At 43.5% G+C, this 15,829-nt stretch overlaps 1 protein-coding gene across 5 annotated transcripts in view; it reads right to left on the bottom strand.

The window, feature by feature from the left end:
- Window positions 1-15,829, bottom strand: part of Prkn (parkin RBR E3 ubiquitin protein ligase) — a 1,247,011-nt gene that overhangs the window by 551,249 nt on the left and 679,933 nt on the right. For all 5 annotated transcript variants that reach the window (XM_029471043.2, XM_021186390.3, XM_021186389.3 and 2 more), the window contains one exon: window positions 8,274-8,389. In XM_029471043.2, the coding sequence (XP_029326903.1) occupies window positions 8,274-8,389 (116 nt within the window). The remainder of the gene's footprint in view (window positions 1-8,273; window positions 8,390-15,829) is intronic.

Below are 15,829 nucleotides of genomic sequence, written 5' to 3'. Positions count from 1 at the left end.
TACACACTCGGAGCTCCTCATAGCTAGCTGACATGTTATAAGACCCCCTGGAAATCTAAAGAAAAATCCCTCTGCAAGTGGAAATTTACAGAAGATGAAAATATCATTGAACAGAATACATGTTAACCAGCTATGGGCCACTACCCACTTGCTATTTAGTCTGCCCTCTTCTCTGTGGCTTTCATCCTGGATACTTCTCTTGAGTATGTCCATGTGACCTTTGGGTCGGACTTAGCCTAGAGGCAGAGGCTCTGCAGCAGTCAGCATGGTTGGCTGGCCTGTGCCGAATAAAGCAAGCTCCCAAGTTGATGTGTGGCCTTCTCAATCCACTTCAGGGTCCCTGATGTCCACCTCCATGGGACTGCCTGTGGGTGTGACTTTAATGGTGGGCACCATGTGATGATTAATGTGGTTAACTTGATTGAAGTGTGAGTGATTAATCAAGCACACCTCAGGGTATTTTCAGAGAGGATGAGCTAAAGGAGACCTTCCCTGAATGTGGGTAGCACAGTCACATAGCTCAGCTACCCATGGAACAGAAGAGGAAGAGAGAAGTCTGTTAAAAGCACATTTTCTGCTCTGTCTCCTGGATCCATGATATGAACTGTTCTCTGAAGCAAGATGGGCTCAAATCTTGGAAACCAAACTAAATCTTTCTCCTTTTAAGCTCCTTCAGGTATTAGTCACAGTAAGAAAGCCTGACTAACCATCTGTCATTGCTGTCATGGCTTCTTGGAAGGCCCCCACCATCCTGTCTGATGGAAGCCAACAAATTCCTCCACATGTAAAGAGTCTCTGAGAAGCAGCCTTCTCTTGTGCAGCAAAAGCACACGCGTTAACTCTTGAAGGGCAGGGACCATGTTCATAGAAAGCCTGGGAGGGACTGCTCTTCTTTCTCTGAATTGTGGCTGACTTACTGACAGTACAGAAATTAAAACAGCCATTCTACAGCCACTTGGTCAACATTTAAGCTTATACCTGAAGCTTTAATACAGCTCCATCTTCTAGTTCCTTCCCTTTCTAGCAAGCCACGGTGCCTTGTTCTCGAGGCAATGAATATATTTCTGAGGCCATATACTATGATGGTCAAGGACATGGATTTTGGTGTCAGAATTATTGCAGAGTCTAATATTGATCCTCCCTCAGCCATCATATAAAATAGATCTGACCTTCAGGAAGAAATACTTCTTTGTACCTTATTTCTCCCTCCCGTTTAAAATACGTGTAATATTCATCTCTTGCACGCGGTAAGATTTGTGTGGATACAACATATCCACAGACACTAGCAGCAACAGAAGACGCCTTGTGGAGCTTACATCTATGATGGCAGATACCCTGTCATACATATGGACATGGGCGGAGCAGATATGAAAAGTCCTATGGAGTCTGAAAATATTACAGAGTACATTTCAGATAAGGTTTGAGAGGAGGAATCTGTTGTCACTGGGGGGGGGGTGACATCTTGGCTTTGGAGTTTGGGTCTGGCCTTATTCATAGTCATGAGTGAGGGGGTTGCTTTGGCAGAAGCAGAGACTATGTTGGATAGCACTACTTAAGCTGGCTGGCTGTAAGAACATAGGGAATAGGCAAATTGGTGTGGTATGCTGATCACATACAACAAATTTGTGAGTTCAGTTCATGCACAGGTAAATACATGTGCTGGGGACCAGTGCATACATAGATACACAGTAGAATGGACCTTGGTGTTATAAAAACAAAACAAAATGACCCCCCAAACAGCAACAAAACCAAAACCAAAACCAAAAACAAACAAAAGCCCTGGAAAATTCACTGCTAGCACCTGTGAGATTCAGGACCCCAGCCATGCTTTCTTCCACGTAAGAATCTGCCAGATTGACACGGAACAGAATCAACAGGTGACCATCACAGCTCCAAAAAATGGCATTGCCTCCAGGGTTTTGCAACTGTTTCTTATTTTGCTGCAAGAAGCTCTGCAAAACTGTGGAGGCTGCTGAGAACAAGCCTGCAAACACTTAATGCTAAATGTCATGCGATTGCTAGTCATGTAAGATCAGAGCCCTGTTAATCACTAACCATTCCCCCACAGGTTAGAATTTCTGTTGGAAGGTATGAAGCAGTACCAACATCATTTCCAATGGATAATATTTCTTCCCTTCAACCATGCTCATAACTGATTGTTAATTAACAGGATAAATTTCAGTTAAATAAATGCACAAACCATACAAACCATAGAACATTTTTTCAAGTGAAAAAAACCCAGCTATTTAAATTTGCGTGGGCATTTTATTCTGTTGAAAATAGACAGGAAAAGTAAACCATCACTGCTAGCAAAGTCTAAGCAACGGTCCCTTGGATGCTTCCAGAATGTAGCTGCCTCTTCCTTAACACCCATCAATGGAAAATGAACTGCTTAAAATCCAGACGGTTACAACATGCAAGGCTGACCTTAATGGATACAGAACCGGTCCAGGAGGATTTTCAGAGTTGCCCTCCTTTTGCCAGCGGGGCCGCCGTGCGCCCGCAGTGACAGTTAAATGAAAAGGTAAGGCCTGCGAATTTCATGCACAGGCACCTGTGACATCCCCAGGAAGCCCCGAGGATGCTACAGCTCCCATCCGAGACCTACAGGATCCACAGCAGGAGAATGGAAGGTCACTGGCTGGCATTAAAACTGACATGGTTCACATTTCAAAGTATCAATGTAGATAAAATATTTCTCCTGTATTTTCATAAGGAACTGACCCCAAACAATATGGCTTAGTAATCTGTCTCCTATGGCTCAGATTTCAGAACTGGATTTCCTTTTAGCCCTACCAGCTTCTAAAGACTCCTCGTTGACCCCTCCTTTTTTATTGCTTTATATAATTGGCATCTTGAAAAATCCCATTATGTACAGTAGGGAGAGCATTAAGAGCTACTGACACAGCTCAGTGGGTAAAACATTGGCCTTGCAAACATGAGGACCTCAGTTCAAAGCCCCAGAACACACATGGATGGCTTGCAACCCACAGCTAGAGAGATAGTTTAGTAGCTGAGAGCCCTTCTTGCTCTTCTAGAGCACCCTGGTTACATTTCCAGCGCCTGCAGGGTGGTTTGCAACCATCAATAACTAGTTTCAAGACATCTGACATTCTCTTCTAGCCTCCATGGGCACCAGGCACACATGTAGAACACAGACATACATGAAGGAAAACAGCCATACACAAAATAAAAGTGAACAATAATTTTAAAAGAACTTTTCAAGCTTGCAATCCTGGCACTGGAGAATACAGGTTCCCGAGGGAGGGGGCAGCGAAAGTGTTCCTGGCCAGCTATCCCAGCCTACTTGGCAAGCCTCAGACTAGCCAAAACATCTTGATTTTTGTTGTTGTTTTATTTTTTAATGGTGATTGGAGCCTGAGGAAGATTGCCCTCTGACCCCCATTCACAGATAAATACAAGTGCAGAGGACCAGTGCATACAGAGATACACATACAATGGTACACATACATAGATACACATCCATAGACACACATACATAGATACACATATAGATACACATACATCGGTACACATACATGCTATATAAAAGGGATGTGCTGTTTGCTGTGCCATGTGAAACATTTACTTTAAGTCAGCAGAAGTTAAGTCTTTCTGGGGCAAAGGCCAGTGCTGGACATTGTAGAGAGGATAAGTCATGTCTGTACACAGACAAGCTTGAACCTTGCCCTTGAGCAGTCTTCAGAGTCATGGAGCTAACACACAAAAGGCAGCTCTGCTCTCTCCAGTTCTGACTGGATCCTAAAGGCAAGAGCACCCAAAGCTATGCCTGGCTTTTCCCTGCCTCTGATTCCAACTTGACTATTTTCCCTCCTTCTGTGTGTGGACCCACCTTCTAGCCTTTCGGGAGACTTGTCTTTCACTGTATAGCTTAGACCTAGACCTCTACTAAGAACAAGGGAAGATCAGAACAAAATCAATACAAACCACACAGCCCTCAGCTGCTAAGATGGCTAGCCGGACAACTTTCTGTCATGATTAGAGGTAAAAGTTTAAAGACCCTATCCTCAAACTCTCTTCTATTACGATGGAAGCCCACATTACTTTCAAGGACTGAAACTGAGAAGCCCACTGTCATTAAGTGCCACATGTCCATCTCGGGAGGGGTCAGGTGCCTGAGAGTGTCTGAGGGCATGCTATGAGAAGAATAGGATGCAGAAGTTGCTAACAAGAGTGTGTTAGAGTGAGGGTGCCACCCTGGGCCAAGAAAGAATCATAGAAGTACTAGGATTTGAGACTGGAGAGATGCTCACTAGAGTTTGGGACTGGAGAGTTGCTCATTTTGGGCTGAGCATCTGATGCTCTTGCAGAGACCAGAGTCCACTTTCCAGGTCACACCTATGGGGAACTCCTGCTCCAAGAGATCTATATTGACCTCTTCTGACATCTGAGGGTACCTGCACACAGGTGCACATAACTACACATGGATGCACACGCTCGCTCACACTGAGAAGAACACATCTTTAATTAACAAACAAAAGAGAAGTAATAGGGTCTACTCCCCCGAGGTGTGGAACTCAGGGTGAAAGAGCTTGCATTAAGCTGCCTGAGGCTTTGGGATTTCCTCCTTTCTCCCCTCTGCTTTACAACACAGCCCTCATTGTTGGGATCCCAGTGTGGTATTCTCTGTCCACTCAATCAGTCATGTCATTGCTTTTCTCTTCCATTCAGGTAACATGAGCATGACAGTTCCCACACCTTCCTGAAGGTGGCTTGGCCTCTGGTGTCCTTCTTTACATGGCAATGGGGACACTACTGGAGACTCAGAGGAGAACCTCATAGTTCCCTGATTACAGCTCCAAGACTGTGGGATGCAAACTTTCTTACCAGGTTTTTGTTGCAGAAACAAGAGTCCTTTGCTAAGTCACATGAAACAACACAGTAGTCTCATGTGAGGGGATTTGACCCGGTATACTGGGTAATACATCAGATACGACTTGACCATAAAATGTTGAAGAAAGGTCACCTTCCTTCCAGCTTCCTTGTAGTGTCTCAAATATAAGATGGGTGAAGAATTTCATTTCTGCTCACAAAGTATTACAAAGTATTGTTTAGCCAAAATGGAACCATGAACTGACAGGGGAAGCTGACGTCAGACATAACAAATACATCCAAAGGGGCCACCACCAAGGCCCCCGTTTGAGGGAAAGAATGCTACCAGCATGCTGCCAATTGGCTGCTAAATCCCTGTCACAGGAACAAGCACAAACGGACTCTGGGATAAATCTCTGCTAATCTCCAGGCCCGAGCCAATCTTTTCAGTATGCCATCCATGGTAGCTTTGCCTCAGCAAGTGAGTGGATTTTAAGATGGATTAGAAAGCAAGAAAATTGTGAAACTCTTTATATTAAGTGATGAAGACACCAAACCTGCAAGTCCTAATGGTACAAGTCTCAAGGCAGTGATTTAATCTTCTGCAGGGAACTGGCTTTTATAGCATGTTTCTGGTAGGTTGAATTTTGGCCATGTAAACATGGCTGCCTTTCATTGTGTTATTAGCATTGGGAATGCAGCAAGGCTGGGCAAACTGGAAAGAGGTACAGATGAGTTAGCTTGATAGTCATAGGAGCGATACTAGGGAATTGGGATTTTTTTTTTCTAAACTGCTAAATGTCTAACTGGATTGATGATATGTAACTAACCTACAAATATAATAAAAATCCTTGAAATATAAATATAAAACAAAACCTGTTTAAATCTTTATTTAATTATAACTTTTGTTTTTACCTCCCAGAAGATGTGAGAATTTTAAGTGAAGTCCACAGGAATCAGTTACAGTTTATAGTCAGAATAAAGGATAGGGTCAAACACAAACTTACAAGACAGAAAGTCTCATACCACAAAGACGAACTGGAGTTCTGGCTGGTGTGTGGGAAAGGTTCTGTGTTGAGAGAGTTTTGCATTGTTCTCTTGCAACAAAAAATATGCAAATGTGCAAGTAAGATTGGTTTGAGTCACATTTGAAACAGTGTAGTTTAAGAAAATCAACTTGCAAGCATGAAGGAAGATGTTAAAACTGTCTGTCACCTTTACCTATTCCCATCCTATGACATTGCTTAGGTGCAAATCATGTAGTCAGTGATGTCACATGTGAGGAGTATGGCTTCTTCACCTTTGGGCCATGGTCGGGTGCCTAGTCAGACAAAATCATTGTCACGTGTTTCAATGCCACTTTTTAAATTAAGATTCATTTAGTGTGTGTGGTGTTTACCATTGTGCACAGACATGGCCATGCACTCCACAGCCTGAATGAATGTGGAAATCAGAGGACAACTGTTAAAGCTGGTTCTTTCTTTTCCTACTGAGGTTCTGGGGATTGGCATCACCTTATTAGGCCTGTAAACAAGTGCCTTTACCTGGTGGGCCACTTCACTTCCCCTACATAAAATCTTATTAAGGGGGTAAGGGTACAATAATAACCTAGGTATGGTGTGAGACATTGGAGTGCCTTCCTATGAGCTTGGAGTGTCTATGTGCACAAGTCTATAAAAAGCCTTTTCTCCACCATTTATTCAAGGTATCCTGGTTACAGAGGAGACTTCCTTCTATCAAGCAGCTGGCTATGCACATTGGAACTGGATTGAATGGTCGCTTATATCCACTAAGCCATGTGATGTGGTAATAGGAAAAACTTCATTATAACAACATGATTTTTCCAACACTTACCTCCCCAAGTATCTTGGAGGTGGCTTTTTGTTCTAAAGACGGCTGTCTGTAGTTAGGTGTAAAGGGATTCGAGGAAAGTACTCACATGAACCTCTCTCATGGTCTTCTAAACAATTTATGTATTATGTATGCATGGGGCATGTGTGAATGTGTGTATGTGTCACTTGTGTTGGGGGATGAGTAGCCTCAGAGGCTAGAAGAGTTCCCACACAGGACCTGGGAACTGAACTCAGGTCCTCTGGAAGAACAGCAAGTGCTCTTCACCACCGAGTCATCCCTCCGGGCTTCCTCACTCAACGCCATCTAGTTGGTAGGCTGTACCCAATCTACAGAAATATGTTTTGTAGGTTTTGTTTTTTCTTTGAAAAACCAAAAAGGTGATTTTAATTATTTGTTGTGAGCCCTCTTAGTACAACTGTCTGCCTCCTTCCTGAAATGCTAGAAGCATCGTTTTGCCCTTTGAAAGGATATTTTTTCCATGTATGGTCATTCACCTTGCCTAAGTAAAACACAGCAGTTTGTGGACACTGTTGTGACATTTCCTGTCAGAGCAGTGCCTAAACATGAGAAGCAGGGAAAATGTGGTCGTGGAGACAGGTTTACAAACATTACTTCCTTCTGAAAATAGTTAGGCTTCTTTTAGTCAATGCTAAAATTCCAAAGCTAGTGAAAGATGGGAATGCCAAGCATCAAGCATTAACACCAACTACGAAATCATAAAGTAAACTCAAAGGGCCATCTCATTCAGTCCCCACGGCTAAGGAACAGCAACCCTGAAATGTTTCTGCCTAAAAGCATGGAATAAGAGGTCTGCGGATTTTATTCAGTAACCCATTTTGGCATTTGATTAAAGCATTCTTTCTAGTATGAAGACTGAGTCGCCACCTTGGCAATCTGGGCTTCTGAGCTACCCTCTGAGGACACACACAGAGGCTGCCTTCTTTCTTCTCTGCATCAGCAATGAGGAGGAATTCCCCCACGGCTGCTTATTCTGCAGATCCAGGAGATTCAGTTTCATCGGCCTTGACCTTGATTCCTAAACCAGAATTCACTACCCTCACTTCCCTCCAGCCCTGTCTCCCATCTTCCTTCTGCCCCTCTATTCTCTGGGGTTTGAAGTCACTGGGCCCACTGTGTGGTTTCATTTTGGATGTATGACTGCATGAGGAACCACAGTAAGAAAGCAGACAAATAAGGTGGAAGAACTCAAATGTATGGAAGAGATATTTTAAAAATAAAACAGCCCAGCAAGGATAAGTGGTGTTCATAAATTGTTATTCCATTGCTAATGTTAATGTCATATTTTAATCTTATTTTAGAGTTCACTGATATGACTGAGTCTACATTTCTGGATGAACTAAGAGTACACTATTTTTAGATATTTTATGTGACAAAGTTTAGTGCTCATATCACTGATCCGAGTAACTGGTGCTGTAAACTGTAAATAATTTCACCACCATAATATTTACCCAGATATGGTGTACCACTGAAATAGATGTGCATCAAGGCAAGGCCTCCGAGGAAGGTCTGTCAGAGGAATGAGGCTGAAAAGCAGGACACCAGCGGGTGTGCCCGGAGAGCCTTACCTGACATCTGTGCACGCTATGCAAGGGATGCTGCGCCTGTTGCTGGTGATCAGGTTCAAAGCTACTGACGTGTCCTTGTCTGAGGTTGGGTGTGCTCCACATTTAAAGAAAAATTCCTGGAAGAGTGGGGGAAAGAATTTACACATATGGATCATGCCTGGTAATCTATCCCTTTCCAACCTTTTTGTTGTTGTTGTTGTTGTTGTTGTTGCAGTAAACAATCATTTGGGGTAAGAGAAGAAATCTGTCATTAGGCATGAGTTGGGAGTAACTCTGGTGCACAATTGGTCAGCAATATCCTGAGCATCCCAGATGACCCTAGGCCTTCCCTAGGTCACCTTGTAAGTAGCCCTACAGTGGGAGCATGTGTGTGGAGGAAGGGATCTGGAGAGCTAGGGGACACAGATTCTCAAATATCGAGATGGTTAACACTGATTGCCAGCCTGACACCACCTAGGCTACTCATCCTAACTATGGCTGCCACTATCACCTGAGCTGAGCTCCCAGACTGAGTAAAAAATAGAAAGCAAGCTGAGTATCAGGATCCATCACTCTTTGTTTCTTGACCATGTGGATGCAGTATGACAATTGCCTCAGGCTGCTCCTGTGACCTGCAACTTCCTGGTTGTGATGGACTACCCTCGGACTATGCACCAGGACAAATCCTCTCCTAGGTTGTTTTTGTCAGATAGTTTGTGGCAGCAATAAGCAAGGTAACATGGGAGTACACAGCACGGATATTAGGTAGGTAGTCCTGGATAGGATGGCAGGATGCCACTTCCCAGTTTAACTAATAGTACAGCCTTACGCCAAAGTGCCCAGTCCTAATACTGGGTAGCTGAGTGTTCAATTAAGCATCCTTTGCTGATGTATTTCCTCTTTCAGCTATGTCCACTGACAGCCATTTATTCCAGGATATATTCTCTTTCTTTTCACCCATCTCCTTCTTTCCTAATTCTCATGTTTCCCCCTCGGGTTCCTTCTTTGCATTTGTACAAATGAGTGTTGGGTCAGTGGTCATTCTGTTCCTTGTCTCTGGTCTTCCATGGAACCCCAGGTCTTCTGCAGTGGTGAATCATCTAAGGCATGTATTACTGAATGACAGGAGCTGCCCTGCATCCTACAATTGCTCCCAAGTAATACTTGTGTAGATTAGGAATGTGGGTGGCATCTTCCCTCATAACACTTAGCGGGATGTCAATCGACTTCTGTGGGAGGCTCGAGACATGAAATATGAAGCATTTCCACTTTGCACGCCAAAGTGGTCTTTCTCATACTTCTCAACTTGTCACTGCATCTGTAGATGACCTGTGAGCCTAGATGACATGGCAGACGTAACTCTTCCTAATGAGCTTTATTTACAAGATTTGTGGCAATTTTGATTTTTACCTGGGTCATGATTTTGTCCCTCTGGGAAATTTGAGAAGTCTCTTTGTTAATTTTGCATCATAATAATGCCCAACATAGGGGAGGCATTGGATATATTCATAAAATGAAAAACTACCACAGTAATTATTAAATGGAGACCTTATGTATTTGATGACAGCACTTGAGTTTGTTTTCTCCCATTTGAAACCTGATGGGTCACCACTGGGTATAACACCTGGGTATCTCTAACTCTGAGCTGTCAGAAAATTGCTTGGAGAAGTTATTCACCTCCAGTTCCCAGTTTGAGGTTGGGGTTAAGGTGTTAGTTAACTAATATTTATCTGACCTAGGATGAGAGTGTAGCAGCCAACCCTTACATCAGAAATCTTCAGTCCATTTGGTGTTAAGCATTCTCATGGACTAGATGGGTGTGCAAGTTATACTCTGGGACCTGGGTTCAAGTTCAGGGTTCCTTCAAAGATCAGTGTATGAATCCAGGTCCTTGCTTCTTCATCACACAAATCACATGGACAGTTGCTTTGTTTTATTGAACAATGGATATTGTTTTAATCAGTGTTCTATTGTTATGAAGAGATACCATGACCATGGCAACTCTTGTGAAGGGAAGCATTTAATTAGGGCTTGGTTATAGTTTAAGAGGTCATTGTCATCAGGGTGGGGAGCATGGTGGTATGGAGGGAGGCGTGGTGCTGTAGAAGTTGAGAGTAGTACATGTGGATCCACAGCAGCAGGAAGAGAGACTTTGGTCCAAAGCTCACCCCTAATGGCACACTTCCTCCAACAAAGCCACACCTCCTCCAACAAGGCCACAGCCGCTAATCCTTGTCAAGTAGTGCCACTCACTCATGACCACACATGTCAATATATGAGCCTGTGAGGACCATTCCTATTCAAACCACCACAGATTCTTTACATCCAACCATTGGAAATGCTACAAATCCTTCAGTGTCAGTTAGAAAAGCATTTAAAACAATAACTGACCACTTAAACAAAAGGTTTGGAGGACGCAGCTGACCCTTTGAAATGGACTGGTTTGCCTTCCACTGCCTTTGCAGGCATGAGGGGAAAAAGTATCCTCATCTGTAACATGAAGCAGTTCCCTCAAAAGTGCTGAGCTGGCAGGAACATTGAGGATGTTTTTCATATACAGGTACATAGGTAGAAAGTATCTATATATTTTTTTAGCTTGCAAAAAGCAACTGGTAGACACTTAGATAACAAATCACAAATTGTTCTAACACTATGTGAAACTCAGACATATAAAAGCCAGATACCTTCTTATTGGGGGTAGATTGTATGGACAGTGGTTTATATTTAGAGATTAAGACATTGTTAACTCCAATGATCTGACAGAACTAACACATGACATTCCAACTCTGCATATTAAATGTAATTGTAGCACTTTCTCTACCAGGCTGTGTAAATGGCGGTTTTTCTACAGTGCTATAGTAATTGGCAAGAACTAGGAAGGACCCAAGCTTTTGCCCAGCTTGCAAGCTGTCCACTTCATCTGTCACTGCATCATGGATGCTGGCAGAAGACAAAGGATTCACGGATAGGGCTTTGTGCCCTGGCAGGGAGAGGTGGGTGGACTCAGATGAACAACATTTTGTGAGTGGTGGCAGGCAGCTGAGGACTCTGAGCTCAGGGAACTAACTCCATCTTTATAAGGAACGGTGAGCAAGCCTTCTTTTTCTCCAGAAGGGGAACACTGTCTTTATTATACACGATAATTAGCAAATCTCCTTTTTGCTCTGGGGGGAGACACTGGCTTCATCTTCCAAGGTCATTAACTTTTTCCTGCAAAGATGGTCCAAGACAAAGGGCAGTTAATGGCTCCCTCTCCTCCCTCTTGAGATGAACAGAAGTAAGAGGCCAGCAACTGTTTTCCAGCAGTGCAAATGTCCTTCTTTATAGGCTAATTAGCAAAGAGATCTAGTTGTTTCCACTTCTTTGCAACCAGTGGACCAAAGCTGTCCGGTCTACATTTAAAATCAAACAAGCATACAAACCAATAAGGCAAAATATCAATGATGTTAGAACTGTGGGCTAGAACTGCAACCTCACAAATAAGTGGCACGGGGTGGGGTGGGGAATCCTAATAAACTACATGAATTCTTCTACCTAATGGCTTTCCTTTGAGATTCTTGTACACACTTCTGGGATGCTGTACTACCGAGAAGTTAAAATCTATGATGATTGGTGCTTAGTTTTGACTGGCTTTCTCTCTCTCTCTCTCTCTCTCTCTCTCTCTCTCTCAACAGGGATATTGCAGTGAAAATTTTATTGAATAAGGGAATTAATATTGGATATTTTCTTTGTTTTCATTTTTATTAGATATTTTCTTTATTTACATTTCAAATGTTATCCCCTTTCCTAGTTTCCCCTCCGAAAATCTCCTATCCCCTTCCCCATCCCTCTGCTCCCTAACCCACCTATTCCAGCTTGCTGGTCCTGGAAATCCCCTATACTGGGGCATAGAACCTTCACAGGACCAAGGGCCTCTCCTTCCATTGATGACTGACTAGGCCATCCTCAGGTACATATGCACCTAGAGCCATGAGTCCCACCATGTGTTTTCTTTGGTTGGTGGTTTAGTCCCAGGGAGCTTGGGGGGGGGTACTGGTTAGTCAATATTGTTGTTCTTCCTATGGGGCTGCAAACCCCTTCAGTTCCTTGGGTCCTTTCTCTACCTCCTTCATTGGGGACCCTGTGCTCTGTACAATGGCTGGCTGAGAGCATCCACCTCTGTATTTGTCAGGCACTGGAGGAGCCTCCCAGGAGACAGCTATATCAGGCTTCTGTTAGTAAGCTCTTGTAGGCATCCACAAAAGTGTCTGGTTTGATGATTGTTTATGGGATAGATCCCCAGGTGGGGCGGTCTCTGAATGGTCTTTCCTTCAGTCTCTCCTCTGAACTTTGTCTCTGTAACTCCTTCAATGGGTATTTTGTTCCCCCTTCTAAGAAGGATGGAAGTATCCACACTTTGGTCTTCCTTCTTCATGAGTTTCATGTGTTTTGCAAATTGTATCTTGGGTATTCTGAGCTTCTGAGCTAATATCCACTTATCAGTGAGTACATATCATGTGTGTTCTTTGGTGTTTGGGTTACCTCACTTAGTATGATATCCTCCAGATATTTCAAATGATAGCCAAACTATTAAAAAAGAAAAAAAAAAGATTAAGCCTAAGAAAAATAAGACTTTAAAAAGAGTTCTTGGATTTCTATTGTGACTCTGTAAATGCAAGGTCACTGCTTTTCCCTTGGTACCATTAAATAAAAAGATTGCAAATCCTAGAAAATTGTAATCCTCTAGGCCTTATGTATACATTAGCACACTGCCCCTTTCCAGCTGGGGGTTTTGACCTCCATTCTCACTGGTCTGGGCTTCTCCTGACTTCCTATTCCAGATGGAGATACCCGATCCTCTAACCAGGTCACATCCACAGGGTTGGATCCACTCACGAGGAAAAGTTCGGGCTTCTGCAGCTCAAGTGTGCACTGGGTCTCTGGTGGGCACCTCATCTGCTTCCTCTCCAGTTATAGAATCCCTTCTCTTGAGCACTGCCCTTCATGAACAACAGGAAACCACAGACACAGGAATGTAAAGGAACAGGCCCAGCCTTGTCAAAATGTAGAGGATCTGCAGCGAATTTATCGACCGAAGTACCATTTGATGGGTCCCAACTTACTGTAAAAATGACCAGGAAATGGCTGTAAAGGCATCCTCCCCAGCCTGTTCAAACCTGAAGAAAGTACGTGCGGAGTTTGTCTTTTAGCACCTAATGGTTTTCATTGAGCATCCTAAGGTTAAAATTTTTATAGACACTGTTTATCAATCATGTTTTCACATAAAATACCATCAGTCTTTTCAAAAGCTAATTTCCATCTCAGTCTCCAAGTCCTTTTTAGTCAAATCCAAAAAAGGAAAGCCACGTTTCTTTCAGTAAAATAGTCGGAACACCCATTTTTCATAGGGAAGGGTGGAACAATTGTAAGGTTTGTTCCTAATCTGTATTGGGTTGTTGTTCCTGTGGCTCAGACTCCTGCTAAGGACACAGGGACCCTGCTGGCAGCTCAGCTGAGGGAATACTGTGCTAAGGAATAGTTTGAATGGTGTAGATATGGGAGACACAGGAACACTGAAGTCACCCTTGGTTTAGCCTCCATGGGAGCAGCTACCCCCCTCGGGCTGGAGGACAATGAGAACGAGGCTGAGTTATCATAGCTCTGCAATGGACTGCTTGGCTGGAGCTTGGACTGGACAGGTGTTGGAGAGTGGGGGTGGGGTCCCTGTGGGAAAAATCCGTGTAGATGAGAATGCTCCCCAGACTCCAGTTTCTGCCTGCTCTGTGCTGCTGCTTGAACAAGGCGGGGTCCTTGAGAGCTGCCATCTGCCAGGGTCAGACAAAGACACAGAGAAGGAAGAGGCCCCAGGGATCTGATAGGCACTTAGAAGTGACTGGCAGAGCACTCAGGGGAAAGTCAGTGGGTGATATGGAAGACCCATGACTCTTGTCTCTTGTCAATAGTGACTTTCTTATCAGCATCCATTAGAGAGAGAGGAAGAAAAGTGCACACATATGTTGTATTGGAACAAGTGCTATAAGACATGTGGATATTGGGGGTACAAATATTCTTGCATCCACAGACCACTAGGGAAACCAGGAATGTTAAACACACAGGGGCCTCTTCTCAATGAAGGGAATGGATTTTGTTAGTGACCTGGTGACCTTTTTGATAAATGTGGAGGCAGACGCTACCTGTCTTTTGCTATAGAGGCAGACCTTTATTAATTTTCCAGACTGATTATCCCAGACTCTTCCCTCCCTAGAATGTTATTTAGCAGGGAATGTCATGTGTACTCTACACCCTGCTGACCTCTATGCTATCTTGATCAGAGACTACATTAAATTCTAGGCCTTTTAGCTATAGAACCCACCCTTGTGGTCACATATAGTTTGCAAAGGACTTTTTACATAGTCACACCTTAAACTTTCTTGTGTACTTGGAATTGAACTGACTCTTGCCTGGAAGCTTTTCCACCAATGGCTCTGTGTTTTAATTATGCCAACAGTGAACTCTGGCATTAGACTCCCCAACATCTCAGGTTGATCAAGCCGATCTGAGTTCTCATCGTTTCACTCAGTTTGCTTGCCTGTTTGACACCTGCAGCGATCCCCGCAGGAGGTTTACAGTGTTGTAGAATGAGTAAGCATGGATTCCACTTGTGAAATAACAAACTGATGAGATGAACTAGGGCCACAATCAATGCTTATGCAAGACTAAGCACTGTTGACCTTAACATATAACAAAGATGTTTTCATGGTCCCTAGCTTCACACAGGTTCCCGAATCTCGGGTACAAATCTTCTCATGGACCTGGATGTTCTGACTTTACAAGTGTCATACAGCCTTAGTCCTTCTTTTCCAACACTGGTACTAGGCAAGCGCTCTGCCATGGGGCCTCACCAGTGTTGTCTTATTGGCCATAAGAAGTTTTGCTGTTTAGTTGTAATAATAAACCTTAAATGCCACCCAAGATAAAATCATGCGATGCACAGCCTAACCCTGACACATCCGGTCTGGTACAGTGACAGTGTGAATGCTACTTGGTTTGTATAGACGGAGACCACATCGCTGTGTGGCCTTTGCCCAGAAATGGTAGGTGTTTAATGGTGTCAATATAAACTCAGAAATGACACATATAGCAGCCTTGAAATAACTATGCAAGATGTTAGACTGTATAACTCCCAAGACTTCATTAATTTAGCAAAGCAAGTTTGAAGATCAGGTTACAGCTGGTTTAACAAATCAAATCTGGAACATTAATGAGTCCCTTATCATGTTCAATTGTAAGTTTGTTTTCTCTTAATAAGATATGAGCAAAGCCTCCAGATGACGCACAGGGTTTATCCAGAGAAAGAAAATCAATTCTCTCCCACAAAAAGTTAAAACCACCTCAGACCTGCTGAGCAGGGCTGTCAGTTGCTGTCTGGCTGCGGCGCTTCCTACTTCTTCTTGCCAACGTTTCTGGTACTTCTGTGGGTCAACAGCAACCATGTGCTTTGGATTCCTAGGCACTCCTGTCCTGGACACCCTCCTGGAGGCATCCATGCAGTCGTCAAGCCAAACCATTCAAATAGAAGGAAAGCCTTATACAGATGT

This window comes from Mus caroli, unplaced genomic scaffold (assembly GCF_978045245.1).
Source record: "Mus caroli unplaced genomic scaffold, Mus_caroli_1 scaffold_18, whole genome shotgun sequence".
Classification (NCBI taxonomy): Eukaryota; Metazoa; Chordata; class Mammalia; order Rodentia; family Muridae; genus Mus; species Mus caroli.
The sequence above is the reverse complement of the archived record's forward strand: the minus strand, read 5'-3'. Positions and strand labels throughout refer to the sequence as shown.